The sequence below is a fragment of the Phascolarctos cinereus genome, unplaced genomic scaffold (genome assembly GCF_003287225.1).
Source record: "Phascolarctos cinereus isolate Bilbo 61053 unplaced genomic scaffold, phaCin_HiC Scaffold_3;HRSCAF=262, whole genome shotgun sequence".
In the NCBI taxonomy this organism is placed as follows: Eukaryota; Metazoa; Chordata; class Mammalia; order Diprotodontia; family Phascolarctidae; genus Phascolarctos; species Phascolarctos cinereus.
The window spans coordinates 204,937,120-204,955,515 of record NW_027555736.1 but is presented as its reverse complement, the minus strand read 5'-3'; the positions used below and the strand labels follow the sequence as shown (position 1 = coordinate 204,955,515).

The 18,396-nt window shown below is 40.3% G+C and overlaps 2 protein-coding genes across 4 annotated transcripts in view; one reads left to right on the top strand and one right to left on the bottom strand.

The window, feature by feature from the left end:
* UBR7 (ubiquitin protein ligase E3 component n-recognin 7) overlaps positions 1–13,562 on the bottom strand; it is a 32,820-nt gene extending 19,258 nt beyond the window's left edge. Inside the window, exons 1-7 of one of the 2 annotated variants that reach the window (XM_021000280.2) lie at positions 13,276–13,562; positions 9,154–9,287; positions 8,571–8,631; positions 6,938–7,033; positions 5,133–5,186; positions 4,811–4,916; positions 310–530 (exon numbers count right to left, since the gene is read on the bottom strand). In XM_021000280.2, coding sequence (XP_020855939.1) covers positions 310–530; positions 4,811–4,916; positions 5,133–5,186; positions 6,938–7,033; positions 8,571–8,631; positions 9,154–9,287; positions 13,276–13,425 — 822 coding nt within the window. In that variant the 5' untranslated portion in view covers positions 13,426–13,562. The remainder of the gene's footprint in view (positions 1–309; positions 531–4,810; positions 4,917–5,132; positions 5,187–6,937; positions 7,034–8,570; positions 8,632–9,153; positions 9,288–13,275) is intronic. The other variant, XM_021000279.2, reaches the window with a different exon arrangement.
* A 144-nt stretch (positions 13,563–13,706) lies between these two features.
* GON7 (GON7 subunit of KEOPS complex) lies at positions 13,707–17,840 on the top strand. 2 transcript variants are annotated; one of them, XM_021000282.2, is made up of 2 exons: positions 13,707–14,020; positions 17,448–17,536. In XM_021000282.2, the coding sequence occupies exons 1-2, from the start codon at positions 13,810–13,812 to the stop codon at positions 17,519–17,521; spliced, it is 285 nt and encodes a 94-aa protein (XP_020855941.1). In that variant the 5' UTR covers positions 13,707–13,809; the 3' UTR covers positions 17,522–17,536. The 2 variants fall into 2 exon arrangements, with proteins under 2 accessions (XP_020855941.1, XP_020855940.1); XM_021000281.2 differs by having other exon boundaries at positions 13,728–14,020; positions 17,518–17,840.
* Positions 17,841–18,396: the final 556 nt, after the last annotated feature.

The window sequence follows — 18,396 nt, the reverse complement described above, 5'->3', positions numbered from 1 at the left end:
AACCACTATAGTTTCATTCCTTACTTTAAATTTTGCAAAACTGCATTCTTTGGATGCAAAATAGTATAAGCATTTAAAGTATTATTATTATAGACCATTAAATTATTATAGATCTAATTGAAAAATAATTACTAAATTATCTATATTTTAATTATATTGATTTTATTATAATGAAATATCTTTAATTTATATATCAAGTTAGTCCACACAATGTTTCATATTTGCATATTAAAATTAAACTTATTTAGCTTAAGTGTTGACTTTTTCATAGCCCATAATACCCCTACCTAGCATTAATATGATTCTTACTTGTAGATCAGATTCAGAACCAGAGCTAGTAGATGGTTCATCAACTTGCTCTACTTTATTCTCCTCCCTGACATCTTTTCCCTTTTCTAGGACACTCTCTTCAGGGATACTTTCATGATGATTTGCTCCATTTTCAGCCTTGATGACTTTCTGGTCGTCTGTTCCATCCACATTCAGCACCCCATCATCTTCAGCAGTTATTATTTTGGTGACTGTAGGTACTAGGAGATAATTATCCATATAATTGTCAGATAGAAATTCTTCTGTCTCGTGACAAAATTACTTGCATAGCTTAGGAAGGGAGAGCACTCTACAAAGTGGACAGAAATAAAACTAATAACTAATTCCCATACTTTGAGGATTATAATAGCCTAACTTTCAACAAGATTCACCTTTATGAGCTCAAATGTAGTCTCAGAAATTTACTAGCTATGTGACTCTGGGCAAGTCATTTAACCATGTTTGCCTCAGTTCCTCATCTGTAAAAATGAGCTGGAGAGGGAAATGGCAAACTACTCCAGTATCTTTGCTAAGAAGACCCCAAATGGAGTCAATGAAGTATTGAACACAACTGAAAAACAACAACAACAACAAAAACTGAACACAGAATTGGGCTGTTTCTTTCATAATCTATCCATGTTCTTACCAAGCATTTACTAGGTACAAGGTATTACATTAAGTGCTATGGGGTGATACATAGGGGAAAGAAAGAGTCCCTGGCCTTCAAAATAACTCCTAATTTGTTTAGAATGGTAGAGGATCTTCATATAAAAATATAATAATTCAAAATAACCTATGATAATTTACATTTATACAAGATTTGCAAAGCATTTTGCTCAAATCAATCCTGTGAGGTAGGTAGTACAAAATATTATCATCCTCATTTTAGAGATAAAGCAAAATGAGGCTCTCAGAGCTTAACTAGCTTAATCAATATCACACAGCTACTAAGCATTTGGGGCGGATTTGAATCTAGGTCTACTGATTCCAAATCCAGCATTCTTTCTACCACACCATAGTACAACACACACACTCTCTTTATCAAATGAGGCAGTAAACCACGACAATGGTCTTGAGTGGTCGAGAAAGGATTTCATGGAAGAACTAAGATTTCAGCTGGGACCTGAAGGACAGATACCTCTTAAGAGAGGTAGAGATGAGAGACTATTGCAATTAGAGATGTTGAGGGTTGTGCACAGAACTTAAGAATTTAAAAGGGCCTCAGAAAACATTTGATCTAAGTCAGATCTGAGACCCCCTCTACAACATCCCTTGTCAAAGGGGTCATCCAGTCTTCACTTGAAGATATTCAGTGAAAAAGAACTATCCATTTCACCCCTATTCCTACCTCAAGTAACCCACTCCATTTTGGGATTTGACTTTGTGCAGAAACTACCTCTCTTCAACTTCTCTCTCCAGCTCCTAGTTTTGCCTCTGGGCTAAGCATGCCAAGGTTAAGCTTGCCACACAGAAGTCCTTTAAATACTGGAAGACAATTATCAGCTGGGGTGTGCTGGAGCCAGCTCTAAAGGGCTGGCAAGAGCTAGTAAATTTTCAGTGTAAATATTGCTATAAATTAGGGCTTGACTTAGTTTTGTCCATTGTTTAGACTTTAAAACTGCTAATAATGCAGATTAAACTTAAAAGTATTTGTGCATACATTCCTCCTCCCCTCTCTACTTCACCATTAAACATTAGCCAGCACAGCCCTTTATCTCTATAAACAGCTTGAGCTTAGCAGAAGTGTGGGAGGCGGCTCGGGGAATGAAGTCATCACCAAACTGGAGGCTAATAACATAATAAGTGGGATTTACACAGCACTTTAAATTCATTATCTCATTGAAGTCCCACAATATCGGACTATTAAGGGATACAATGAAGGAACAGTAGAGTAAAATGGAGGGCTGGACAGGGCCACAAAGAGCTTCTAATCTAACCACCTAAAACAAGGCTCCCCTTCAGAGTATTGAAACAATTGGTTTTCCCCTTAGTTTTTTTGACAAATGATCTAGAAACTGCTAATTTTCACAATACTTTACTTCTTTTTGGCCGCCCCCCCCCCCCCCCCGCAAAAAAAAAAAAAGTTTTCTGCTACATAAGAAGATTCAAATCTATCACTTTATCAGTCCTGGTATGAAAACTCTTACCAATACAATACCAATACAAATTAGCAATTCATCTATAAATTACAATATCCTCCACCCCCACCCCCATTAATGTAGAGGGTTACACACCCTCCCAGTTCCTCAGGCTCACAATCTAGGAGTCAAAGCTGTTATCAGGGTCTGTCAATTGCACCTTTGCACAATCTCTTCAATAACCCCCCTTTCTCTCCTCTGACACTGCCACCACTCTACTACAGCTCCTCATCACTTCATGTCAGGACTATTTCAATAGCCTAACAGTAGGTCTACCTGCTTCAAGTCTCCACACACACTAATCCATTCTCTATTCAGTGATTTTCCTAAAGCACACAGGTCCAATCATGCCATGCCAGCCACCACTCCAGTGGCTCCCTATTGCCTCCAAGATCAAATACAAAATGCTTTGTTTGGCATTCAAAGCCCTTCATAACCTGCCACCTCCTATCTTTCTAATCTTCTTACACCCTTACTCCACTTTCTATCCAGTGACACTTGTCTCCTGGCTGTTCCATGAACAAGATACTCCATCTCTCAGCTGCAGGTATTTTCTCTGGCTCTCTCCCATCCCTGGACCTCCCTAGCTTCCTTTAAGTTCCAACTAAAATTCCATCTTTAAGTTCAACTAAAGCTCCAATTAAAATCCCAACTTTTACTGGATGTATTTCCCAAGGCCTCTTAATTCCCTCTGTTAATTATTTCCTATTTATCCTGTATGTAGCTTGTTTGCACATATTTGTTTGCATGTTGTCTCCTCCACCAGATTGTGAGCTTGAGGGCAAGGACTGTCTTTTGCCTCTTTTTGTGCCTGGCATATAGCAGGTGCTTGGTAAATATTTATTGACTGAGTCTCAGAAAATTTCCTGGGGCATTGAGAAATTAATTTTCTCCATGGTCACGCAGATATTGTGCATCAGAGGCAGGCCTTGAACCCAGATCATGACAAAGATGTTGGACCTTGGAATCAAGAAGACCTGAGTTCAAATCTGGCCTCAGACACTTATTAATTGTATGACGCTGAACAAGTCACTTCACCTCTATCTGCCTCAGTTTCCTCACCTGCAAAATGAGGATAATAACTTATTTCACAGGGTTGTTGTGACATCAAATGAGATAATGTAGCAAAAGTGCTTTGCAAACCTAAAAGTACAAGATAAATGTTAGCTATTAAGATTATTTTCATCTATCAAAGGTCCAGAAAAAAAATTTAAAAGATCCTACTATAGTGGAAGTTATTAGAGGGGTAGGGATTGACAACGAAAAAGAACCGATATCTTCAGCTGCTAACACATTTTTCCATTAGTTTAGCTCAGACCCATCACTTGTTGGACATCAAGCATGCAAAAAGGCCTCTCTCTCAGGTTAGAAACAGTGATATGTATTCACAGAGAGGTGTAAACTGACAATGTAGGTCAATCAGTTCAAGACTTGGAGCAGGCCAAGGTCCTGGATACCTGATAACTTTTGACACCCAACAGAAGGCTCTCCAAGGTAAGGTAGGGAGGATTTTAGGGGTATGAGGGTTCATGTCCTTGACCCATAGGTCCCATAAACAGAAAAAAAGAATGGGATTTAGAGTTGCAAACACTCTATTTTGGTCCTAACTCTGCTAAAAGCATAGCTACAGATGATTAGACATTACTTAATCCAACCTTCTCACTTTACAGATTAGGAAACCAAGGCCTAGTGAGCAGAGTGATTTGGTGCCCAAGATTCCACAGGAGAAGCATGCACAATGGGGCTGACTCCAAGTCTCCTCATTCTAAGTTTATTACTTCTCTCACTGGGCCACACCAAGTAGCTTCCAGGGGACTCTGAGTCCCCTGTGGCTGGAGTGGAGAGCCTAGCTGGGAAAGCAGTGGAAGCAGCATTTGAAAGGGAAAATTGGGATATGATTAGAGAAGGCCAAACAGTATGGACTATATATTATTCTGGCACTACAGGTTTCTAAGCAGTAGAGTATTATCGTAAAAGATGAATCTGGCCCAGCTGTATCACCTAAGAGACAGGTGAGACTGGTGACAGTGAAACCAGGCAGGAACTGACTTCAGTAATTCTGGTATAAATCAATAAAAGCCTGTGGTGATGATGGTAAGGATTAGAAAGGAAGAAAAGGATGCTCACTGTGAAAGAAGGAAAGCAGTACTAATGAGTAATATGAGAGGAGAAAGGTGTAAGTAGTCTCCAACTTTCAACAAAGCCTTTTTTGATGTCTACTGAAGTGATACTCTAAATGACACAGCTAAAGCTATGTTCTCTACTACTATCTATTTTCTAAAGGTGCATAAACCAAATGACAGCTTGATTTGCAGGTTAAGTTAACATTAAGAGTCTGGAAATATGAAAATAGAGATATTTACCTGCTAACTGTGCAGCATAAGCCCACAAAAAGGAACAGTGTTTCATGCAAGCTTGGCACACCATCTCTTGGAAATCCCCACTCTCAGGAGGAATTGCACCCAGATGCTGTCAATTTATAAAACAGAACGTTTCAATAATCTCCAATTCATTCAATAAATACGTTAATTTTTAAGCAAGTACTAAAGTAGTGTATTTGTGATATTCAATGTATATAATAACTTTTACAATGTCTTTTCCAAAATAGAAAACATTAATTTTTTTTTTAAAAGATCTCAGATTTTTAAAGTATTAGCTTTAAAAGATGGAAGAAATATTCCTCACCCTTCCATGGAACCAATCTTCACAAACTACACACTGGATCATCTCATCTGGAATCTAGCAAAAAATGGCAATGTTGTGATAAATAAAGATACCCAAGACACACAAATAGTTCACATGTGCAAAATTTTAAGTCATTCTGTGCTTACAGTGTCAATTAGTTGAGAACTCTTCATGAGTCCTCTATATGCCTATCTGCATAATTAGGTTTCAAATGTATATTTCAACTTAAATAATAAATGACAAAATAGATGAGAGAAATAGTGAAGCCTATAATAAATAGTACAATATCATGAAAATTAATCGGAAAATCAATGTTGAGATTAGAATCTTGTTAACAAAGGTAGCAAAGCTACACAATATAGTAGACAGGAAGTCAGACCATGGAAATCAAGATAACCTGATTTCAAGTCTTTCGTCTGAAATGTACTAGTTTTGTGACCATGGGAAAAAAAACCCACTAACCTCATAAGGGTTCAGGCAACTCTCTAAGAATATAAGCTGCAGATAAATTGCTGATCTGCCGTGGCAGGGAGATCTCATACTGGGAATTCCTTACACAAGCTCCTTACCCCAAAAGAACAGCAGTAAACGCAATAACAGAATTCTAGGATACAGAGAGGTATCTAATTTTTATATGTCTTTCTTCCACTACTTCTACCTAGTCTTTTAAATCTAAAGATAATATTCTACATGTATATTGTTTACATATATACATATTTGTCCTTTTATTTTTAAATTTAAAAACTGGCATTTTCCCTTTTATCTTCTGCCCTTATTACTTCTTCTCTTTCTCTTTATTAGTTCATTTATGGCTTCTGTCTCATTTTCTTTAAACCCACATAAATACCAAGTTTTTAATCTACACACACACACACACACACACACACACACACACACACACACACGCGCGCGACTGATTCACAGCTGTTTTCAATTTATTCTTCCATGACTTAATTTGGTAGCTGTAGTCCAAAGATAATTAGAAGGTATAGAAAAGAGACTATTTACTTAGAGTAAGACTGGAAAACGACTAAGGAGGTACCAATAATAACTGGAAAGATATAGGCTGTGGCACATTATTACACTTGAGCCTAGGGCCTCCTTGTGGTCTTAAAGAAAACCCCAAACTGCAAACTTAAATCCCGACTTTCTCCACTGTAGGGGAAAAAAGCAGCAAAGCTCAATGGAAAAAACAAGGGATTTAGAATGACAAGACCTGTGTGACCTTGGGGAAAGTGACTTTTTCCCTCTCTGGCTTAGTTTCCTATGTGGTCCCTTTCAACACAAAGATGATCCTGAAGTAATGGGAAAAATCTGTTAGGGCTTTAAGGTACCTTAGAAATCCATTTCGTTCAATTTTGTCATTTCACATATGAGAAAATTGATTTCCAGAGAGCTGAAATGAATGCCAACATGACACAACTAGTTCCTGACATAGCTGGGACTAGAGTGCAGGGGTGGGGAACCTTTGGTTTTGAGGCCACTTGTGGACCTCTAAGTCCTCAAGTGCGGCCTTTTGAATCCAAACTTCCCAGAACAAATTCCCTTAATAAAAGGATTTGTTCTGTAAAACGTGGATTCTGTCAAAAAGCTGCACATTTGGCCTTGAGGTCACAGGTTCCCCACCCCTCCTAGGTTGCTTTAACTCCACTATTTATAATATACCTGGCTGCTTCAATCATTCTAGGCCCTTAAGAAAAAAGCCTAGTCACAAGGAAGCTCAATCCTTACTATGCATTCCCATGATGCAAGGGGCTTAGGCCACAGGTGACATGGACTCTAGTATTGACCCTCAATTTTCTTACCTCATCTTCAGGATCAGGATAAGGTCTCTTGCAAATGCAATACAGTCCAAAAAAGTTGTCATTATATTTATTGCCTGAATTTAACTTTCCTTTTTCCTAAAAGTAAGATGATACTAGTTTCAATAAACAATATGATCTTAATTTTAATTGCAGAAAAAGGATATACATCATGAAAATTATCTTGACATTACAAAAAATGTCTGCCCAAAAGGAAGTCTGTCCTTTAAGACAGCAGTGTCTTACTCAAATAGAATCAGGGGCTACTAAACAAAATGTAAGTATCCCACGGGCTGCACATTTATTGACTTTGAAAACCACACAGTAGCATTATCTATGTTTTACTGTATTGCTATTTATTTTGTTAAATGTTTCCCATTACATTTTAATCTGGTTAGAGCCATGCTTGGAAAAGCTATAGGTTCAGGGGCTGGATGCTAGAAAATTTTGCTTTAAGATATTTTCAAAACAGCAAAGTTCAGCCCTTCAAAGAGAGCTTTTGTTAAGATAAAAGGAAAAAGAAAAACTTCCTTCTTACTCTTTCCATTAGTGGCAAATCTTGGCTTCTCAGTAAGATGGAGTAAATATTTATTATAATTAATAATCAACCTTTCACAGATTAACGGGACAGATTGACTAACCATCTGACCTGAGCAAAAGACTCAAACCTAGACGAATCAGAATGGCAACGTGGAAAACTGAATACCCAAGACCACAGACAATGGGAATTACCTTGAACTAAGAAAGGGAGACTGAAATCCTGGTGGAATTTCAGATCTCATCTAATGCCCAGCCAGACTGATAAAGGGTCCCAGAAAGGCAAGACAATAGTCCTACTTCTTCAAATTAACTGCCCTTCCTCGAACAGCAGAGAGGGAGATAGTCCAAAGCCTTTAGGAATCAAATAATGATTAAATGATTTAATACCTTTTAATTTCTTTTTTAATGTAACATTTTTTTCTTACTCCAGAAAATCTGCTGAGTAAACCTATATTTCTGTCAACTAAGAAAACTTTACGTATGTAGACTGAAACCCTGTCTACCTTTAGTAGACAGCTTCATGAACTGCTGTGTTTAGAACAATTCATCACTAACCCTATGGTGATGGGTGTCTCCAAATGAGACTAGACTCGTCAGATAACAAACATAAGGGATTATTACTAGGTCCATACCCAAAGTCTTTCCAGCTTGCAATTTACTGGCATAACCTTCAAGATCCCAGGGTCATCCTTCATACTATCGGTTAAAGAACAGGACTTTATCATAGGATCAGCCAATAAGATAACGAAAAGTACTAAAAAAATTCTTTGTTCACATTAGATTCAACGCTATTTATTCAAATTTTAAAATGGTAGCCTTTCCTTAGAAAGGTCTAGGGCATAAATTCAACAAATTCAATTTGATATGCAACATACTTTAGTAAGGTACTTTAAGCAGTTATCTATTTTTTAGTTCCTTTAATTTTGTTCTAAACTGTAGACTTTGATGACTTTACCACCTAGCCTTGCAAACAAATAATAATGAGATTAGATTCTAATGCAGATTAATCTAAATGCTAAAGGCAATTAGAAACCAATTTCCTTTCTGGCATCCAATTGCAACTGATTTTATTAAATGACTGAAAAATCTTACTTACAGGAAGTAATTTGCATTCCAGGTTTTTAAACTTGCTATTTCCACAATCACAGCGAAAATTTCTGAAACAAAGGAGAAATAACAACTTCACTTTATTTTAAAAATTTGATGTCTTATACTTCATGTTCAGGAGTCAGGTTACAGTCATCCTTCATTTTTTTGGAAAGTGGGCTTGGTTACTATGACCTGATCCCTAAACAAAAGTAATAAGGAAAAAACTGTATAATCCCCCAAAATAAAAAAAAGCCAAAAAGAATGCAGAAATAAGTAAAATTACTACAGACAAAGATCACTTGCTGACCCTAAGTATGTAAATTTAAACAAATGTAAATCAATTTGTACTTTAACAGTAATTTTAAAAAGTGTTCCCCAAAACTAACCACTATTAAAAAACCAATACTGATTACATTGCTTCATTAGCACACATCAGCTTTAATCACTTTTAAGCCTTTATAAGATCATCTTTAAAAGAAAAAGTTGGGGCTGGAGGAAATACAGTTGAGACTCCAAAGTGTACCTCTTTGGATTGGTGTTAACATTTAAGAACTAATCCAGATATTCTGGTGCTCTCTGAACAACTTTACCTTTTTGTATATAGCTCAAATAGTTTATGACTTCCATGGCATTCATAACTGCATGCTAAACAAATTCCTGCTGGTTCTTCTCCTTCTGGAGTGCATGTGCTGCAGGCATACAACGCTTGTCTTTTTACGGAGCCCTGCAAGATGCACAAACAGGAAGAAAAAAATCACCAAGAAGCCAAATTCACTCAAAAGTAGTACAGCTGGCACTAAACACTCTTTGTGATCTACATAATAAATGGAATTTGATTCAAAACCCATAGAAATCTGTAGTTAAGATCTTCCCATACCAACTTACAAGCCTATTTTTTAAAAGTACAACAGTACTATAAAAGTTCAAAAGAGAAAGCAGGTACAGTGGAAGGAGCACAAGCTCTGGAGCAAAAGGACTTGAGTTGAAATCTTGCCTCTGACACGAACTACCAATGTAACCTTGGACATGACACCTTACTTTTCTTGGCTTCAGTTTCCTCACCTACAAAATGAAGGCCTTAGTCTAGATGGCTTCTAAAGTTCCTTTCAACTTTAGATCTATGACTATATGATCTCCATATATGTACCAAATAGTATATTGAGATTTTAGTATTCGTTTCATTTAGGCCCAAGCCTACCTTTTAACCATGTAGTCTACCCTCTCTCTGTTTCAGTTAACTCTATCCTTTCAGTATTTTTAAATATGCTTTATAACGACCAGTTTCTGTATCTTACGAGTTGTGTCACAAATCATCACAATTGCTTCCCATTTAGAAAGCCCTTTCTCACCCACCAAAATTCATTCTTCAAGGTCCAGCCCAAACCGTACCTCCTCAGTAAAACTTTTATTGACCCCTTCAATTCGAAATTCTCTCTTCCTCTTCAGTCCTAAAATTCACTATCTGTTTTGCTCATTTTGCACTTACCATTACTACCTAATATTTCCAGTCATTTTTTGTGTGTACATGCCTCAGTTCAGTCCCCAACTTCAAAAATCCACGAAGAATCATGTCTTAAACATATCTGCATAACGTTGATGTTCAATAAAAGTATTTTATTAACTAAACTACACAAAAAATGAGCCGTTATGGTCAAAGTTCTGCCAAAAAATATTTGTTCCAACCCTTTTAAAAATTCTAAAATGAATTAGGGAACTGCTCTGCTTTAATAATTATAATCTGTGATAGGTAACCGAATATTTGATGATTGAGCATCTTTTAGTGCCTCATTATCATCACTGCATATCAAGTATGATTATAAAAGATTATAGGAATAAATGTGGATGATGCAGGGGTTGTGTAGAATCCATACTTGCCCCTAGACATCTTGAAATACACTTTTTGTATTAAAATGCTGATACTACTTGCTTTATGGCTTAAATCCTTCATAAAAATGGGAAACGGCAAAATAAATTTAGCTAATTTAGTGTTAGTTGGGTTCTGGTTAATCAACATTTTACAATGTTGGCATTTTTGATTCTGGTTTGGTTTTTTTTTGCTAGGCAATGGGGTTAAGTGACTTGCCCATGGTCACACAGCTAGTTAAGTGTTATGTGTCTGAGGCCGCATTTGAACTCAGGTCCTCCTGACTTCAGGGCCGGTGCTCTATCCACTGCACCACCTAGCTGCCCCTCATGTTGGCATTTTTGAGAACATGAAAATAACTAATCATCATATCTTCATCTCAGAAAATGCTTGGTCTACTTAGATATTTAAATCCGAAAATTTTCTTTATGGAAGAATAATGCCTTTTCCCCTCTCTCTTCTACCAGTCAGGAAGTTACAGAACAGGTTTTTGCCTACCCACCTGTTACTACTAATCAAGATTTTTTTTAAAATCACCTTTGAGGTGTTTAGCACAGCCCTAGGTGCCCTCTTATCATAAAAGGATAACAGGTAATACTCATTAAGATCAAGGCCTGAAGTATACATTCTCTAAGTTAAAAAGAAAGTATTGCCTCCAAATCCAAAAAAGATCCTGATACTGAGAATTATTATTTAATGCTGCTTGCTGCAGCTTACACATTTCTCAATGGCTGCTGTATTATGATCTCAGTCCACATCAAATAATGTCTTCAAGTCCCTTTCTCTCCACACTCCACTAAGCTTTCTGGTCCTGGGTAGTCATCTCTACCAATTTTAATTCTTCTAGTTAGTGTCTAGCCCACTTCTGTGTACTCCTGGAAGGTAAAGGGGAATCTCTTTAGCCTTAATTCTTTTGCAGCAGTCCAATGCCAAATCTGCTTTTTTTTTTTTTTCCAACTACCTGCTCTCCTAGTTCCTGTCTAATGTTTACAGGAACCGTGTTAAGGCAGAGCTTCTACAAATGACTCATTTCCACAAAATACATTACATTTACAAAACTACAGACAGGGGATATGCAAGAAACCTCACATCCCACAGAAGCCCCAACTATGGGTCTGGATATTTGCCTGCTAAGAATTTACTATCCATTCTTGCTGTCCCTAGGATAGGGAAATGGGATGGGGGGGGTGGGAGTGGGGGCCAGGATAAAAGAGCTGAACCAAAAGAGCAGAAAATTATGAGGGGAGGGAAGAGGGAGAGAAAAGGGGGGGAGGGAGAGCAAAGCAGGGAGTGGGATTTTTAGTGACCCCGAGAATAAGAAATAACAGGAAGACAGGATCCCAGCTAAGGTGAGGAAGACTAAATAAGGGCTGGGAGGTCCGGAGGGAAGGATAATTGGGAGGAAAGGCAATGGAGAAGATAATGTTGAGGGGTATGCTACTGAGTGGAGCGGACAGGCCACCCTACCCATGAAAGTGGGTGGGTGAAGCACAGATGGAAGAAGCCTTGGGCAGGGAATAGAAGTCCCGAAGAGGAATGATAGGCCAAAAACCATTTTTGGGTGGGTGGGAGGGGAGATGCAGAAAGGGAATGAATGAAGGGATCCTGAGAAGTATGGTAGGGGATGCTAGGAAGAGAGGGAATCTCTGTGCATTTTCACTGGCTATCCCCTCAAGTCTCAAGACTTCAAGCTAAAAGAACCTTCTGCAAAATGCCTCTCCTGATCCCCTTAATCCTTGTGTCTTTCCCAGAGATTATACTTTATCCGGTATTTATTTTATTGTACTGTACACAGCAGTTTACAAATTGTTGTCTCAAGTCAACAAGCATTTATTAAGTACCTACTATGTTCCAGGCATTGTGCTCAGGAGCAAAGGCTTCAGAAGCCTATCCTTAGATTAGAAGATCAAAAGCAATCTGGCTGTGTGATGTCCTTGGAGGGCAAGGACCATGGTGTTTTTAGTTTTTCCTTCATTTCCTCAGCTTTGTACAGTGCCTGCAACACCGGAGCTTAGTAAATGCCTGCGGACTATCGGATCTCTAGGAGACAGCATGGACTGAAGAAGACCCTGAAAGGCAGAAAAGCCTTTAAAAGAGAAAGAAGAGTGGTCTAACCCAGGAACCAACGGATTGTTAAGTGGAAGAGAAGACAGGTTAGGAAATGAGGAAGACAGGCTGGGAATGGAGGAGACAGGATAGGAATGAGGGAGCCGTTTGGGAACGGGAGTCGAGTTGGAATGGGAAACAAGTTAGGAATGGGAGAGCATGCTGGCAATGAGGGAGACAGATTGGCAAAAGGCGAAGATTGGGAATGCGAAGTTGGGTTAGGAATGGGGGTGGGTTGGAAATTGGGGAAATAGATTGGGAATGGGAGGGTCGGATCGGAAATAGAAGGGTCGGGGTGGGAATGGGGGAGACAGACTGGGAAGGGCGGGGCAGGTCGGGAATGGGGGGTCGGGTTGGGAATCCGGGAGGGGAATCCCAGAGACCTAGGTGGGCTAAAGGCGGAGGATTCTGGAGGGGGAAGAGCGGGTCAAGCACGGGAGTGGGGACTTCCTAAAGGGGAGGTGAACAGGCAAAGAATGCGGGGTGTGGATCTCCGTGGAGAGAACGGGCTGGGAAAGAGAGATTCCCGGGGAGGAGAGAACGGGCCAAGAACAGGCACGTGGAGGACGGGGCGAGAATGGGAGGATCCAGGGCGATACTCGGAAGAGATCTTGGAAGGGGAGAAAAGGCCGGGGCCGAAGGAGCCCAGACTGAGCCCTGGAGGGCGGGGAGCTGGAGGACCTCGCGCGGGAGGCGGCCGTGGGCCCCCTAATCTCGGCCCCTGCCGTCCCCCCCCGCCCACCTGCGAGTAGGAGCACTTCTCGGAGTCGCTGCCGCCCAGCACGGCGCAGGCCTCGTTCTCCAGTTCTTCATCCTCCTCCAACACGTCCACCAACGATACCACGGGCTCCTGCTCGGCCGGCCCACCGCCGCCCCGCTCGGCTCCCGCCATACTCAACTGTCAGCCGGCAGGCCCGGGACTCAACATCGGGGGCGGCGGGAAAACTGCGCGCGAGGGGCGTAGCCGGAGACGGCGGAACCCCGCCCCTCCACCTCCAGAAACCAATCAAAGCGTCGGAAGACGAAGGCGGGGAGCTGGAGGGAGAGCGTAGGCGCCCACTGCGGAAACGGAAGTTCAGGGGAGGCGGGAGGCGCAGAATGCGCAGGCTTCTTTTTTTTTTCCCTCGTTGTAGTCGCTTATCCCCTCCCCTTTTCCTCTTCCCCCCTCCCTAACCCTCCCGGCTCCCCTCCCCCTTGTGGCTGCGGCGGCGGCAGGGGCAGCGGCCGCTTCCGTTTCCGGGTCGCCTTGGTGGCGGGCGGTTGAAGAACTGTCGTCATGGAGCTTCTGGGAGAGTTTGTGGGACGAGACGGGAAGCAGCAGCGGCTCCGAATAACTTGCGAGGTGCCGAGTGAGTCTGGTCGCTTCCAGGGACTGCTTTCGGGATTGGCGCAGATGAGGGAGCAGGTGACCGAGCTCCTCAAAACTGTGGAAGGAAAAGAGGTACGGGATCCGGCGGCGGCTGGAGGCTCCACCGCAGCTTCTGAGGGTGAGCGAGGACGGCGGCCGCGGCGGCTCTGTTGCCCTGGCAACGGCGGGGGCGGGGGTCTTGGGCGGGGCACTTTGTGCTGTGGCGGGGGAGTGGAGGAGGAGGCAGATGGCGGTCTGAGCCCCAGGCTGTCGCACGCCCCGGAAGGGCGCGTGGTCGGAGTGGTTGACCTCAGAGGAGGGGGTCTGGTGGGAAGGGGCTGGCCAGGGGGAGAAGGATGGGCTTAGAATTCTAGCTTTAAAATGTTGGAGGGGCCCGTCCAACCTTGAGTCCTCTGTTCTCCCTACGCTTACCTAATGTTGCATTTACATTTAGTCGGGTTCCTTTTGTCCTTTGAGGCCTGTATGTCCATTTTTTGGAAAAAAAAAGTAGCTAGGATAATTGAAAAAAAGTAAGAAAGGAAAAATTAATAGTAAACATTTATGTAGAGTGTTTTCAGGTTTCCTTAGGACAACCCTGGGAAGTCGGAAGTGCAAGTATTATCCCTGGGTTTGTTTTTTTTTTGGTGAGGCAATCAGGGTTAAGTGACTTACCCACGGTCACACAACCACGTGTCTGAGGCCGGATATGAACTTAGGTCCTGACTCTAAGTCCGGAGCTCTATCCACTGGGCCGGTAAGCTGAGGTTCAGAAAGGTTAAATTGTTTGCCCAAGGTCACACAGGTTACAGGATACTCAAATCCCTCTCCTCTGACACCAAATCATTTGCTCTTTCCACTATACAGAGTTGCTTTACTGAATATCATCTGTGGTACAGTGTAGTACTTTTGAGCATCTGCTATGGTGAAGTGTAGTATTTAGAGCTTCTACTGTGGTGCAAGGTGGTTCTTACGGCATCTGAGTACTTTGAACCACACAAAACTGCTATTCAGAGCATCTACTAGGGTAAAGTGTGGGACTTGGAATATCTACTGTGGTGAAGTTGAGCTGCTGCAAGTACTGTACTGTACCTTAGTAGTGGATGCTCAGTAAAGCTACTTTGTGTGGTGGGAAGAAGCATAAGCACTAGACTGCACCACTGGAAGGTGCCTTCAAATATCCAGCTAGGAAAGGGATGTAGAGAACAGAAGTGACTTGTCTAATTTGACACTGGTATTAGTAGAGTCAGGATTCAAATTCAAGTCTTCTGATTCTCAATCCAGGCTCTTTCCAATGCAACACTGAAATCCTAAAAAAAAACAAAAACCAAAACTTTAAAAAAGTCATATTGTTAGTGTTGGCACACAGATCCTTCCATGCCCTAGTAGACAGTTTTTCAAGTTGTTGTAGTGGGGGAAAAAAATTCATGCAGTGATACATCTTTCTGAATGTAGTGAGGCTGAACCATCCACAAGGGGTCCTTACCAAGCCCTTATCTTTCCTGCTTGTTAGCACATGCCTGTGAGGATAGCTTTCAAGAAATGAAGGTCGGTAAGTTCAAATCCGGCCTCAGACACATGATACTAGCTGTGTGACCCTGGCCAATCACTTGATCCCAGTTGCCTCACTGAAAAAAAGAAAGAAAGAAAGAAAGAAAGAAAGAAAGAAAGAAAGAAAGAAAGAAGGAAGGAAGGAAGGAAGGGCACATCTATACCAAGATGAGGCAGAAGAGAAAGACTTAAGTGGAGGTGTCTCACATATTTCAATGGTCAAATAAATGGGCAAACTGAGGCACCAATCCTTAAATTGTTTACCCATGTCATATAGGCACTGTACTTTGTGGTTGGACGTAGTGCCCAAGTTGAATTGTCTGGTCATTTTCTTTGCTGCCAATAGTACTTATTATTTACTTAGACACAGGTAGGTTGTTTAGAGTGACTACCTCAGACATTAGAGTCTTGCCTCAGACATTTACTGCTATGTCACCTGGGGTAAGTCATTTAACTTCTCTTAGCTTCAGTTTTCTCATTTGTAGAAGCAGGCTAATAGCACTTATATCACAAAGTTGCTGTGAGGATCAAGTGAGATCATATGTATGTATATGTATAAATGTACGTGTGTGTATATGTACATATATACATATACATATATATATATATATATATATATATATATATATTAGTTACATGCTTGCTATTACCACTTATTATTAGCATTATTTCTCACACAGGTATATAAACCACTTAAAAATATATGGGAGCAGCTAGGTGGCACAGGAGGACCTGAGTTCAGTCCATCCTCAACACTTGCCACTTACTAGCTGTGTGACCCTGGGCAAGTCACTTAACCCCATTGCCTAGCCCCCACCTCCCCCCCAAAAAAATATATATAGAATGATTATGATGTTCTTCCCTACTTGTATCCCTTATCCTCACATCTTCAAATCTGAATTCTTAAATTGAATTCAGTGAGATACTTGATTAGGCAGATTTATAATCCTCTGTGTCTGTTAGTACTTGGACTTATCATGCTGTTTAGAAGTTTAAGAACATTAAAGTCCATCTCTTTTTCTGTGCATTATAGAATATGCTTATAGAGGATGCTTATAGAATAACATGTGGCCAAGTAAATTTTTGTTTTTATGTATGGATAGGTAAATTTTTATTCCAGTTTTATATTTTGAACAGAAACATGGGTTGAAATTTTCTTTCACCAGATGAGCCTCATCCCTTTTGACTGCAATATAAGTTTGTTGAATGATAGACCATAAAGTTTTAGAGTCTTAGTACCTCAAAGATATTTAGTAATATTACTGTTAGGGCAGCTAAGTGGCATGTTGGATACAGTACCTGGCCTGGAGTCAGGAAGACTCATTTTTCTGAGGTCAAATGTGGCCTCAGATACTTACTAGCTGTGTGACCCTGGGCCAGTCACTTAACCTTGTTTGCCTCAGTTTCCTCATCTGTAAAATGAGCTGGAGAAGGAAATGGCAAACCACTCCAGTGTCTCTGCCAAGAAAACCACAAATGGGGTCATTAAGAGTTGTACACTACTGAAAAACAAATCGATAACTAGTACTGTAGCTTGATTAGTTGTCTTAGGACATGATACTGAGATCAAGGTGGTAGTTTCCATCCTTGTATAAACCAGTTAGTATGGCTTATGAACCAGGTGGGAAGCAGCTGTGGTTCATAGCTTCAAACTCTATTCCTAACTTCTTGAAATAGCATGCTGTTGGCTGATTGCTCATAAGGGCAAGAACCACTTCCCCACCTGAAAAATCAGGAAAAAAAAAACCTCTATCAACAAGTTAATAATGTCATATTTGTATAAAAGAGCAATTTTTAAAATTCAGGAATAGAATTAAACATTGCTAGATTATTTACCTCATAAATTTAAAAGAAGTACATTTAATACTTCAAAAGTAATAGAGTGTGTGTGTGTGTGTGTGTGTGTGTGTGTGTGTGTGTGTGTGTGTGTTTACCCCAGAAGTGAAATAATTCCATTATGGTACATTATAAAATGCTTTGTAATTTTAAATGTACTTTATGTACATTCTCTCTTTTAGTCTCATTATCAACCTCATTAGCTATCCTTCAAGAATACTGTCATACAACAAATATTTGTTATTTTAAAAGGTGAAGATGACGAGGCTGAAGATGAAGAAAGTAACACTCATAGCAAAATTTACTCACCTGGACCACCTGCAAAACGGATAAAACCCTTACATTTTGATAATAGTCTTGAATCTAGTTTTGGAGTAAAAAACTTTGGCTAAATCTTGATATAAATATTTGGTATATATTGAGATTTTGTAAAATTTGTACTTGATTTTGGAAATGCATGTGTTTTTGCCTTTTGGGCTACTCTGTCAAAGGAAAATGTTTCTTCTGTGTATTGCCAACAAAAAAAAATATTGATGGATGTTTGGAAATAAAAGCAGTCCTCTTGGGTGAGATTATCATTCAGTCAGCAAGCATTTATTAAGCGCCTCTTAGATGCTGGTCACTGAGGATACGAAAATTTAACAGTTTCTTCCCTAAAGGAGTTTACATTCTACCAAGGAAATATAACATGGACACAGATACGGAAGTACAGGATACCCTAACATCTGGAACTAGAAAGAACTTCAGAGGCCAATCTGAGCCAAGGTCTTTATTTTACACATCTGAGGCCTGGGGAATTAAGCAACTTGCCCAAGTCATACACAGAACCTGCAGAGTTTGAACCCAGGTCTTCTGATGCCACAACCATTTCTCATAACATTATAGTACATTGCCTCCACATATACAAAATAATTTTGAGGGAAAGAAGAGTAGACTAACAACTGGGGATATATAAGGAAAGGCTTCTTGAAGGAGGTGGCCCTTAAGCTGTACCTTAAAGGTGAGCTAAAGGTTCAAGACTGAGAGCTGTTAAAGAAGAGTCCTCCCAGCACAGGGACTGATAGCCTGTGCAGAGAGAGAGAGAAAATGACATGTTGCTTATAGGGAAGAAAAAGTAGGCCAATTTAGCTA